Source organism: Oculina patagonica, chromosome 11 (genome assembly GCF_052425735.1).
Source record: "Oculina patagonica isolate OP01 chromosome 11, crgOcupat, whole genome shotgun sequence".
NCBI lineage: Eukaryota > Metazoa > Cnidaria > Anthozoa > Scleractinia > Oculinidae > Oculina > Oculina patagonica.
The window spans coordinates 5,106,352-5,120,337 of record NC_135768.1 but is presented as its reverse complement, the minus strand read 5'-3'; the positions used below and the strand labels follow the sequence as shown (position 1 = coordinate 5,120,337).

General features: G+C 38.4%; 1 protein-coding gene across 1 annotated transcript; it reads right to left on the bottom strand.

Annotated features, from left to right (window-relative positions):
* Nucleotides 1–6,090: 6,090 nt before the first annotated feature.
* Nucleotides 6,091–6,708, bottom strand: LOC144630765 (protein phosphatase 1 regulatory subunit 3D-like). Its single transcript, XM_078489135.1, has one exon. It carries the CDS (start codon nt 6,706–6,708, stop codon nt 6,091–6,093), a length of 618 nt encoding a protein of 205 aa, XP_078345261.1.
* Nucleotides 6,709–13,986: the final 7,278 nt, after the last annotated feature.

The following is a 13,986-nucleotide window of genomic DNA, read 5'->3' as shown; positions in this document are numbered from 1 at the left end:
CTCCTCTGAATATAAAATATTGCCAACAATTTTTTTTAATGTATTGTCCCATATTCAAGAAAAACTTCAACACACAACTAGTACAGAGTATTACCCCGGCCCGCCGTTTCGCTCTCGAAAACTTGAGTGTTTATAAAGTGTTTCATACAAAAACGTTTGGTTACGCCAGGTTTGGTTATTGATGAGTTTTTTAATTGATTTATTTATGAACTAAATGCAGACTTAAAATGTTTCATAAAGTATTACAATAAAGCTATATCCACCACAGCTCAGTAAACTACAACTATCACTTATTTCACTACCACTTTATCTGAAACTGAATCCACTACTTCCATCCATCCATCAACACTACATCTACAATTGCAATTGATCACAAATTCCGCTATCACGAAGTCCAACACTGACACTTCTACTACCACTTTTACTAATCACACCACCACTTATTCCAATCGTCCTCTACAAAAACAATTCTCACTAATTCCACCACTTTCCCAACTATCACCTACTCCTCTGCCAATTACTCCACCTCTTTCCTTTTCAACTGAAATTATCAATTAAACCACTACCAGTAAGTCCAATACCCCTACTACAACTAATCATTATTAGTATTAGTCATGGCTCTACCATTTACATCTACATCTATCATTAATTACACTACCTATTTGATGGCTTCACCTGCAACTAAAGCAAATCATGTTTACTGCCACAGTATTAATTCCTTGGATAACAAAACAACTAAGCAATGGCAAGCCTGACTGGTTGGACTCACTTTGTTTTTTCATTGCCGCATTCTTTTGCCATCAAACACTTATTCCTTAAGCACTTACTCCTCCACTACAACTAACTTAGTTTCGTTACCAGCAACTCCACCACCGCCTTGCTACAACTACCCTCTATGATTAGAATTAGAGATTGCGATAAATAGAGACGTTGAGTTACCGTGGTTGTGTTACTGGGGGAGGTAGCTGTGGTGGAATAAGTGATAGTTGTTTGTAAAGTGGTGGCGTAAATGCTAGTGAAATAAGTTAAGACCGCATTTGCAGGGAAAGCGGCGAAGTTAGTGGTATTGTCAATTACTAGTGAGTCAGAGTGGTTACACTGATGAATTGATAGGTAAATTAATGGTGTTAAGACAGGGGCACCCAAATCGGAAATTCAATCAAAAAACTTGGAATGTCGTTGTTAGTTTTTTCCGTGCCTTATAGGGCCTTTTAAAGGAATATTTGTGTAAACTAACACAGTTTAATCTTTTGGATTTTCTAGCTGAATATTTAAGTGGTAGAAACTTTTAGGGAACGAAATCTCACTACCCGAATTTGCGAGCTGTTATTACACTTCCGAAAATCGTAGCTGGCGTTTTTCCGTACCCAAAACAAGATTAATTTTTACCTCTCCAAAAACAACAGGCATTATATTTTCCATAATACGAAAGTTCGAAGTGACATTGCGCTAAAGAAAATCTGAGGGCAAAACAGCTGGCCCCCCGAACAGATATTCACCAAGATGATGCGTTGGATCAGGTGCCCCTATTAAGAGGTGCAGTTACTGGTAATGTAATTAGTTGTAGTCTTAGTTGTAGTGGCACTGGTGAAGCAAGTGACAGCGGAATAAATAGAAGTGAAGAGGTGGAATTAGTGGTTGTACGAAAATGTTAAAGAAGTTTGAACAGTTGTAATGGAATTAGTGATCGGTAGTGAAATTAGTGCAAGTAATAGTTAAAGCTGTACGAGAAAAATTGTTGAAATTCGGAGATACTTGCAATTGTAGGGACAGTTGTGGAGATTGTGGTACTGGAATTTGCGATGGCAGAGTTTTAGCGGAAGCGGTAAAGTCAGTAATTGTGGAACAAGTGATATTTGGTAGTTGTAAGAGGCTGTGGTCGAGTTGGAGCAAGTGAAATAAAAATTGATGATGTTTGTAGGTGTAGTAAAGTACAGTAGTTAGTGCTACCGCAATTAGTGATTGATACATATTAACAGAATGCAAAAATTAATAAATTAAAAAAAAAAACAACAACAACAACACATGAACAAAATGCGACAATAAGAAAAAAATGTTTCACCAGTGAGGTTTGATTCTTCTTTGTTGTGGATGTCCCACTCAGTCTGTGCTAGTCGAATTGCGGTTGCTGCTGTTGTTGTTGTTGCTTAAATATGATGGAGCTTGTGGTAGTGGAAATTTGTGGTAGTGGTTAATTGTAGTAGTGGCAGTGGTGAAGTTAGTGTTGGTAGAATAAAAAACGGAAAAGGTTCTAAAATAGAATTGATAGTCGTAAGTGATTAGTTGTAAGTGATAGTTGTAAAGGAAGTGGTAGCATTGGTGCCAGTGCAATTAGTAATAGGGATAGTTGTGGGAGAAGTAGTAGAATTTGTGTTAGTAAAATTGATGATAATTGCAGTTGTGGGGAAAGTTGAAGAGTAAAAGCAATGGTTGGAATTAGTGATTACATGTGAAATAGATGAGGTAATATAAGAAAAAGTGTTATTTAAATTGGTGATAGTTGCAGGGGAAGAGTTGCATGGAGTTTATAGTGGTACTGGGATTAGTGATAGCTGAGATTCAGGGGAAGTGATAAAGTCAGCGATAATGAAACAACTGAAAGTGGTAAGCCATTTTTAAAGTGGTAGTGGTTGGGTTGGCGGTAAAGAAATATTAATAAGTGAGTTTCGAAGGTGCAGTAGAGGAGTTAGTGCTAACCAAATTAGTTATTTATGGCAAAAGAATGCGACAATAAAAACAAAACAACTTCAACCAGTCAAACTTTTCTTTGTTTTAGATCTCCCACTGCGTATGTGGTATAGTCAAATTGGTATTGCTGTTGTAGGAAAAATGATAAAGCAAGTGGTAACAATTCCACTTCTACCAACTTCACATGTGCTACTGCGACTAGTCACTTATATACTATCACCACCACTAACTCCACCATGCACTGCTACTACAAAGATAACTTATCATAAGTTCCATTACCACTTTCTTTATTAATTCTCCTAAACCCAGCAATCACTAAACTCTGTACCTCTACCTCCACCATGTGCCCTAAAGCTACAGGTATGACAAATTACTACAATACCACCCTACTGCTATAGTGACACTCACTCCACGATTTCTCCTACAAGTACCACAATCACTTATTTCACTATTTTACTATGACATTAAATACTTCACCACTCCCTCTACAAGAACAATTATCACTTAATGCACTACCACCAGCTCCCCCACTTTCTATACGACTGTCACAAATTGTACTGAAGCTAACTCCACCACCTACCCTACAGCTGTAACTTATTTCACTACCAATACTTCCACCTCTTCCACTAAAACTATCACCACTTATATACAACTACCATTAATTCCACTGGCACTACCTCCCCAACAACTACCATTTATCATCTAACGACTAACCTTAACCTGCTCTTCCTATAAGTACAACTACAAGTTCAACTTTCACTTATTCCACTACTTCGAACACCACCATTTCTATACAACTGTCACAAATTCCACTGGAACTAACTCCACCACTTATCACACAGCTGCTTCTAATTACCTTCACCTCTTCTGCTACAGGTACAACTATCAGTCATTCAAATTCTCTTAACACTTCAGCTTACCTAACCACTACTTATAACCTTACAAGTGTCACTACAACTTCCAGTAGCTTTTCACTTTTTCTACTACCACTATCTTCATCACTTCTCCTACAACTATAAGGATCATGGTCCCACGATCCCACTACCAACAGTTTCACTCCCTTTTCTACAACTATCACTTGTTCCACCACCACTTTATTTCACCATTGCCACTACAACTACTGAACTACTGTCAGCCTAACCCACTACCACCAATCCTCACTCCAACTGCCATCAATTACAACTACCATCACCTAGTCCACAATCAACAACTCCATCTCTTTATTCCCATTCAGCTATAACTATCACCAATTCCACTGTCCCAAGCCATCTCAGCTATAACTAACCTCTTCCAATGACTTCACCAATGTCACTACAACTACCACTAGCTGTCACTAAGTCCACTACCACATTCTTCATCACTTCTCTCACAACTAAAGGTAGCAGCTTCATTAACTTTTCTACAACTATCACTTTTTCCACTTTAACTCCACTTACTTCACTAGTGCCACTACACCTGCTGAACCACAATCAGCCAATTCTTTTGCCACTAAAACTACAAGTCACTTATTCCACAATCAACAACTCTACCTTTTCTGTTATAACTTTAACTATCACTTTTTCCAATGTCACGTAGTCCATATCAGCTATAACTAACCATTATCATTACCTTTAACAGTCTCACTACAACTTCCACTAGCTAATTCTACTAGCTAATTCTAAAGCTAGCTATAGATTCCACTACCACTGCCTTTATCACTTCTGCTACAACTAAAAGTACCACTTACCTACAACTAACAACTTGACTACCTTTCCTACAACAACCACATGTTCCATTAATATTTAATTCACTAGTGCCACGGCAACTACCATGCCACTACCACTAATCTTAACACCAACTGCCATCATAAACAACTGCAATCACTTATTCCACAATCAACAACTCTATATCTTCCCTTTATACTGTAACTATCTGAGCTAGTGCCACTACAACTACTGAACCATTTTCAGCCTTATCCACTACCACTTATCCTAATACCAACTGCCATTAATAACAACTACTATCACTTTTCCACAATCAACAACTGTCTCTTTCCTTACAACTATAACTATCATCTATTCCACTATCACCAAGCCATCTCAGCTATAACTAACCTTATACCAATAACTTCACCAGTGTCACTACAACTTCCACTAGCTGTCACTAATTCCATTACCACTACCTTCAACATTACCCACCAACAACTTCACTGCCTTTTTAATAACTGTCACTTATTCCACAACCGCCTACTGCACCAGTGCAACTACAACTACTGCACCATTTTAAGCCTTATATCCAATACCACAAATCCTTTCCCTAACTACCATCCATTGCAACTCTGTTACTTATTCCACAATCAAAAATTCTTCCTCTTCCTTAACAACTGTAACAATCAACTATTCCACTGTCACGAGGTCCATCGCAGTTCAGAAAACTGCAGCTACCACTAGCTATCACCACTACCACTACCTTCATCACTTCTCCTGCATCACCTACACTTCTCCACTACCACTAATCCTAACTATAGGTGACATCCATTGTAAGTACTATCACTTATTGCACTTACACTAACTACACTTCTGCCACTTTAACTACAACCGTTGCCGTGTGATTCCACTACCACCGCCTTTCACTACAACTAACACTGTCGGTTAAATCTTTTACCACCACCGTCATCACTTCTTTTACAACTACAAGTATCCCTAACTTACTATGATTAACACTTAATCCAACTGCCATGCACTACAATTTCTGTCAGTCGGTTAATTTCCTGCTAGTTTCTAACTGCAAAATTCTTTATAATTCGAAGGCGATTGTCATGTTGATTAATTTCTTAGCGCAGGGTGTAGTTTGGAGAGCAAGGAATTATGTGAAGCTCGCTCTTCATTTCATTCAGGTTGTATACTGTGAAGACTCTGTTTTTTGGTCACGGTGTATTGAAAACGGCAATTGCAGTAGCAGTTACAGGCAACAGTAATGAAGAAGGTAGCCAAACGAGATGTGACATGATACCATGCATGAGTTCCTTGATAATGTAATGTAGTTAACAAAAGTATTCTGACTCGCATTACTTAAAAAAACTTACATTACAGTTTCTATTAAGTCTTTTTCTTTCAGTAATTATGTCCATACAAAAGGGACTTGACGAAATGAGTCGTAGGATGTGAATTGCATTTGACATGTCTAAGGGGAAATCTTTAAAGTTATATTGAAATTACTTTTAATGTTAAGTGTACCTAGACATAGCTTTCAAACAGTCTCTTATGTGTCCTATGTCTCTAAGTCATTATCAATTTCAATGTCTCGTCAGTTGAAAGGGTCTTTCCCTCAGTTAGAGAATAGGAATTACAGTGTTCTTTCACTTGCACAGTAGCACTCTGCTCTTCTTCAGTTCTTTCTGCTTGTGGAACGACCTTTGCTTCTCTAACACTGTTCAGACAAGACTTCCAAACACTGCACGTGGTAATTATTTCTGTTGTTATTGTCCCAAAACTCTTGGTTCGAAACGCGATAGCGGATTGCGAACACTATGTACTGATTCACTTCAAAGTCATGAGGCACTGTGATACGAAAGGTAAACTTCTCTGTTTTTCCATCCAAGCATGTGGACATGTAATCTGCCCAAATGTCTCGACATGTCTTCCAGCCATCGAGTGTAAATCTCAAGGTCACCTCTTTGCTGAATGATAAATTTGTCACTCGAATAAGCCCAGTGACAACAAAGTTTTTGCAGACAATGTTCTCGAGGCAAACATTCTGGCTGTAAACACGCTTCATGAAACGATCTGTTGATTCTAAAGGGTGAACGAAGCACGGTAGGAGGCATTTCACTCGCCTTTCTGGCAAATTTCCAGCGGTATCACAGTGGTCGTTCCAAGAGTCGACGACGCCAGATAAGCTGTCTTCACTGCTGCAAGGAGTAATGGTTTTAACGAATTCGAGCTTCAGGCCAACCAGGTCCGCAAAAGAAACTCTTTTCACCCTGGACGGAGGGCTGGTTGGCCCAGAGTCCTCGCAGCTGGCCTGTCCGTCCTTTTTCATTGCTGCACCCTCCTCGGATAACGATCAACAGGATTACTCAAGCCTTTCAGTCTGTGTTGATGTTGTTAAGGCGAGCCGTCTGACGGATGACGTCACATTCGGAAGCTGACATGGGGAATGAAACGAAATATTCGGAATTAAACGATTTCATTTCAAGTGCAAACTGATTGTTTTTTCCTTGCTTATAGATAATTCGATTAGCGACGGCGGAATAAAAAATGTTAATAATAAGCCAATATTTGTCTTATAAATTATGAGAACAATATTTATCTTATTAATGTTAAGAACAATATTTATATACATGTTAAAAGGGAGTCTACTCGACGAAGCGCTTTTCAGAAGGTCCCAGCAAATAGTAATTATCTATTTTAGGCTGCGAAGATCTAGGAAGATGATAATTCCAAAACGTATATGCGTATCCTTATATATACGTAACAATCCGATACTTTAGTTTTTAAGAAGTTTCGGTAATTAAAGAACGGAAAAATATGTTTTACCATTTTTTTTTTAAAGAGGAAGCTTTTCGGAAATAACTTACGATTGTTTTAAATCTGATTTCTCAGTTGCCAACTCCAATAAAGAGAACTTTCCTCTAGCTGCAGATAATGCAATTCCAACGGGACAGACCACAAACTCAATTGTTGCTCCTGAAAATATCTAATTGCCATAACCGTTCATCAGTAGGATGCCTAAAATACGTGCATTTCCACAATTGGTTTCGGCTCCATTGAATCCAATGCAAATTGTAGAGCATTTAAGAAGGAGCCACCCACGATGTGAGCACAGTTACAGACAAAACATGATAATAAGAAAAAACGCAAAATTAATGTAAACCAATTAAGTGCACATGCACGTCAAATAAATTAAGCAAAGCGGGCGCATATAACATGTGAGCAGCGCGCGCACATGCATCCAATGCAAGTAAAAGGAAGCAGTGCGTGAACTGAGGGTATATAAAGACTACGAACAAGCAAAGGATACGTCGATGGTTTCCAACCATAAACTGCCGATCTAAACTCCCTTGCTGTAGCGTCATATTTTTTGATGTGTTTTTCAGTTACAATTCTGACGGGTAAATATCGCTGAAACAAGTTCCAAAATTCTCGTTGTTAAGGTTGAATAAACCGTCGATATAACAAAAGGTGTTGCTGAATGCGTCGGCCTTTGACATGTCTTGTTTCATAGCTCTGAGCATGAAATCGTACTCGAAAGTGTGGAGAAAAAGTTCAGTCAATAAGGCTGCACTGTTAGTGCCCATTGGTATACCAATAACTTGCCGAAAAACTGAGTTTTTCAATAGCGAGGCAAAGTTCTCTGCAAGAAAAGTAAGTTTACTTTTTACGTAGACTTCCTATCATTTGTCCAGAAGGTGTGATAGTGGTTGGTTGCAATGAATCCCTTTCCTCTGGACAGGTGGTAAAAACTCTTTCCTGCAGATTTTCCTGCGTTTACTAGGCTTGTATAGAGGGTTGAGAAGTCTCACGTACTTACATTGTTCAGCGGAAGTTGTTTTTCCTGCAATGTGCAAAGTACAGCCAATGAGTTGTTTATGATCCACATGCTGTTAAGACCTGTTCTTTCCAGAATTGTTTTACAGTAGACAGTACAATGGTTTTTACCATGTTAAGGCAGTCAGTGATTATTTAGAGATCTTAGTAGTGGTGTATGAATATGAACCTGCAATAAATCGTGCCTTATATGGTGTCTTGTGAAGGTTATGTATCCAATATAATTGAGGCAAATATCTCTCCTTCTGATGTAATTTGATTGGAAATAGTTCATCCAAGGTTTAGGTGTTGTTCCGTAAAACCTCATCTGCTGTGGCGTCTTGAGCTTCCTATGCGGAATTATTGGTACTTTTAGAATTTAAGTCCGAGTTTTTCCATTAAGGGTCGTATGTAGTATTCTCCAAACGCGCTTGCGAAGACTAAGCAGCATGCGCGAGAAATGCGATTTGCTCGAGTGTCACGGGTTTTTATAAGTGTTTAATTCAGGACCGAGAGGTCAAAACCGTGACTCAACTCATGGAGATTGAAACAACGACTTCATAGTCTCGTCGTCTGGAAAATAGTGCAGTGGGAGTTCGGAGTCTCCACTTTCTTTTCTTTCTTGTAAATACTCGTTAAAACCGGCGCAATTGGATTAAATAGTCGTGTAGATAAGGCAAATATGGATAAAAGCAAAAGTCGAATGCAAATTTTCAAACGACAACAAAAGCGCTACTAGCCTATGACGTCACATGTTTTAATCGTGCGTTAAACAGGGTCCATCGGAACTGTGAATATAGCTTTAGAAAGTTAAAGTTTATACATATACTGAGGTAAGGCGTTGAACAATTTCAACCTCGTTCCCAGGGCTTTTCTCTTCTTCGTGGGGGACGGCCGCCAGCGGAAAAAGGGAGAAGAAAGGAAAAGCCCTGGGAACGAGGTTGGAACAATTCCCAGGCGAAGTCCATCGATAATTCAGATCTTTGTGAGTTCCACTGTTATCGATTGCCGATATCAATCGATATCTATAGGCGATTAATATACTCTCGTAAATGGTCGGTGATCCCCACATGTTTTTTGATAAACAACTTTCCTTTCTGAACTCGACACGAAAAATATGAACAAAAGTCACAGGGCACAGAGGAGCCAAGTTTGTCCGTACTTCGAAATTTTTACCGTGCAATACGACCTTGGATCACGTACGCTTACAAGAACGCTTAGAAGGTCGTTTTGCACGGTAGAAATTTTAAAGTGCGGACAAACTTGACTCCTCTGTGCCCTGTGCAAAAGTCAATGTGGGAAATTTAAAAATTCCCATCTTTTTAACCACGTGCGTCGAATAATCTTGTTACCTTGTGGCTGTTAGGTTACCCAGAAAGTCTAAACCGCCGGATCAACACTAGCCTGGAGTCATCGTGAAAGTACGATAGTGATTTGTTGTCGAAACTTACTCGTATTACGTGAAATTTGACGGGGGACGGGAACAACGTTTTTTTTTTACCAGATCAGGGTTAAGTAGTAACCTGAAAATAAGTGGAGAACTGGTTGCAATTCAAATACTCGGAAAAAAGATTTTCCGAGTTCCTCAACGGGAGTCGAACCCATGACCTTCCAGAATACCGGTATTCGGCGAAATAAAAATTGTTAATAATAAGCCAATATTTATCTTATAAATTATGAGAACAATATTCATCGTATTAAAATTAAGGACGATATTTATACAGGGAGCCAACTCGACAAAGCACTTTTCAGTAGGTCCGAGTAAATTATTGTTTTAAATGTTTTTCCTCGGTTGCTAATAACTATAAAGACAACATTCTCTCAGCTGCAGATGATGCTAGGTATACTCCAAACGGGCTTTTCGAACTATTTACAGCACGCGTGACAAATTAAATGCCTTTTGCTCAAGTGCAGTGTCATGAATTTTCATAAGTGTTTAATTTAGAACTGAGAGGTCAAAACTGTGACTCAATTCATGGAGAACAAAACACGACTTATAAATAGATTGTCGAGAAAATCATGCAGTTGGACTTCGAATCTTCGACTTTCATATCCTTTCTATAAATATAGTCGTGTAGATAAGGTAAATATGGATAAAAGCAAAAGTCTGATGAAAATTTTCAAACGACAACGACACCACCGTGCGTGAAACATAGGCCAAATTACAGATACGGCGACCATATTGAATTTGCCCCCAGGGCATCCTAAAACGCTTATTGAAATGATTTATTCTTTTGTTTTTGATAATTTTGCAATAACCATAGTAAAAGAATAAATATATATTATAGGATGCTCTGGGGGCAAAATCAATATCTGTAATACGGCCTTGTCCGTCGGTTCTGTGAAGAAAGCTTTTCATTGAGGTATAGCGTTTCTTTCATTTTATCTCTTCAAAAACAGCCATATGGAGCCCAATGCTCTCGAAACAAGTACACAACGCCTTGAACTAGAGGAACGTGAGATTTAAGGGTGATTCCCCTGTTTTGCACTGCGCATTTCTACTGCGCATAACATTGAGACATCCAATATGGCAGCCGATTGTAAAGCCCAGAAAACAAGGATAAACGAGGTCGTTTTTGTAGAAATAAATATGCTGAACCGATATAAAACTGTATCAAACGCCTAATAGAATCTTGAGTTCCGAAGTTGTCGACAAAAATCCCGATTGTAGCGATATATTTTCACTGCCGGGAAGACGAGTCGTGAGAGTTAAGAGTCCTTGCAAAGTCCCTTAACAAAGGATGCAAAGCCTTTAAAACTCCTCTTGTGGCAATAATTCCCGTCCCTCTCTTGCTCAACTGCTTTGTGTCAATTCTCCACTAAGGGAAACCTTAAAGCTTCTTGCACATCATCGTCCGACCGCTAACGTCAGGAAAAAGGTCTTAATGTGATCGAGTGTACACGGAATTTAAAACTGTAGCTTCCGTTGACTGCTGTCCATTGCAGTTAAATTTTTTTTGTAGCAAAATGCAATTCATGTTTGAAAATTTCTGAGGAAGTGTGCGAACTCCCCAGTTAACCTCCTCTGAATATAAAATATTGCCAACAATTTTTTTTAATGTATTGTCCCATATTCAAGAAAAACTTCAACACACAACTAGTACAGAGTATTACCCCGACCCGCCGTTTCGCTCTCGAATACTTGAGTGTTTATAAAGTGTTTCATACAAAAACGTTTGGTTGCGCCAGGTTTGGTTATTGATGAGTTTTTAAATTGATTTATTTATAAACTTAATGCAGACTTAAAATGTTTCATAAAGTATTACAATAAAGCTATATCCACCACAGCTCAGTAAACTACAACTATCACTTATTTCGCTACCACTTTATCTGAAACTAAATCCACTACTTCCATCCATCCATCAACACTACATCTACAATTGCAATTGATCACAAATTCCGCTATCACGAAGTCCAACACTGACGCTTCTACTACCACTTTTACTAATCACACCACCACTTATTCCAATGGTCCTCTACAAAAACGATTCTCACTAATTCCACCACGTTTCCAACTATCACCTACTCCTCTGCCAATTACTCCACCTCTTTCCTTTTCAACTGAAATTATCAATTAAACCACTACCAGTAAGTCCAATACCCCTACTACAACTAATCATTATTAGTATTAGTCATGGCTCTACCATTTACATCTACATCTATCATTAATTACACTACCTATTTGATGGCTTCACCTGCAACTAAAGCAAATCATGTTTACTACCACAGTATTCCTGGGACATACAAAACAACTAAGCAATGGCAAGCCTGACTGGTTGGACTCACTTTGTTTTTTCATTGCCGCATTCTTTTGCCATCAAACACTTATTCCTTAAGCACTTACTACTCCACTACAACTAACTTAGTTTCGTTACCAGCAACTCCACCACCGCCTTGCTACAACTACCCTCTATGATTAGAATTAGAGATTGCGATAAAGAGAGACGTTGAGTTACCGTGGTTGTGTTACTGGGGAAGGTAGCTGTGGCGGAATAAGTGACAGTTGTTTGTAAAGTGGTGGCGTAAATGCTAGTGAAATAAGTTAAGACCGCATTTGCAGGGAAAGCGGCGAAGTTAGTGGTATTGTCAATTACTAGTGAGTCAGAGTGGTTACACTGATGAATTAATAGGTAAATTAATGGTGTTAAGACAGGAGCACCCAAATCGGAAATTCAATCAAAAAACTTGGAATGTCGTTGTTAGTTTTTTCCGTGCCTTATAGGGCCTTTTAAAGGAATATTTGTGTAAACTAACACAGTTTAATCTTTTGGATTTTCTAGCTGAATATTTAAGTGGTAGAAACTTTTAGGGAACGAAATCTCATTACCCGAATTTGCGAGCTGTTATTACACTTCCGAAAATCGTAGCTGGTGTTTTTCCGTACCCAAAACAAGATTAATTTTTACCTCTCCAAAAACAACAGGCATTATATTTTCCATAATACGAAAGTTCGAAGTGACATTGCGCTAAAGAAAATCTGAGGGCAAAACAGCTGGCCCCCCGAACAGATATTCACCAAGATGATGCGTTGGATCAGGTGCCCCTATTAAGAGGTGTACGAAAATGTTAAAGAAGTTTGAACAGTTGTAATGGAATTATTGATCGGTAGTGAAATTAGTGCAAGTAATAGTTAAAGCTGTACGAGAAAAATTGTTGAAATTCGGAGATACTTGCAATTGTAGGGACAGTTGTGGAGATTGTGGTACTGGAATTTACGATGGCAGAGTTTTAGCGGAAGCGATAAAGTCAGTAATTGTGGAACAAGTGATATTTGGTAGTTGTAAGAGGCTGTGGTCGAGTTGGAGCAAGTGAAATAAAAATTGATGATGTTTGTAGGTGTAGTAAATTAAAGTACAATAGTTAGTGCTACCGCAATTAGTGATTGATACATATTAACAGAATGCGAAAATTAATAAATTAAAAAAAACAACAACAACAACAACAACACATGAACAAAATGCGACAATAAGAAAAAAATGTTTCACCAGTGAGGTTTGATTCTTCTTTGTTGTGGATGTCCCACTCAGTCTGTGCTAGTCGAATTGCGGTTGCTGCTGTTGTTGTTGTTGCTTAAATATGATGGAGCTTGTGGTAGTGGAAATTTGTGGTAGTGGTTAATTGTAGTAGTGGCAGTGGTGAAGTTAGTGTTGGTAGAATAACAGATGATTGTTTTAGAAAGAGAGTAAAAAACGGAAAAGGGTAAAATAGAATTGATAGTCGTAAGTGATTAGTTGTAAAGGAAGTGGTAGCGTTGGTGCCAGTGCAATTAGTAATAGGGATAGTTGTGGGAGAAGTAGTAGAATTCGTGTTAGTAAAATTGATCATAATTGCAGTTGTGGGGAAAGTTGAAGAGTAAGAGCAATGGTTGGAATTAGTGATTACATGTGAAATAGATGAGGTAAGAGCAAGAGATATTTAAATTGGTGATAGTTGCAGTTGTAGGGGAAGAGGTGCATGGAGATTATAGTGGTACTGGGATGAGTGATAGCTGAGATTCAGGGGAAGTGATAAAGTCAGCGATAATGAAACAACTGAAAGTGGTAAGCCATTTTTAAAGTGGTAGTGGTTGGGTTGGTGGTAAAGAAATATTAATAAGTGAGTTTCGAAGGTGCAGTAGAGGAGTTAGTGGTAACCAAATTAGTTATTTATAGCAAAAGAATGCGACAATAAAAACAAAACAACTTCAACCAGTCAAACTTTTCTTTGTTTTAGATCTCCCACTGCGTATGTGGTATAGTCAAATTGGTATTGCTGTTGTAGGAAAAATGATAAAGCAAGTGGTAACAATTCC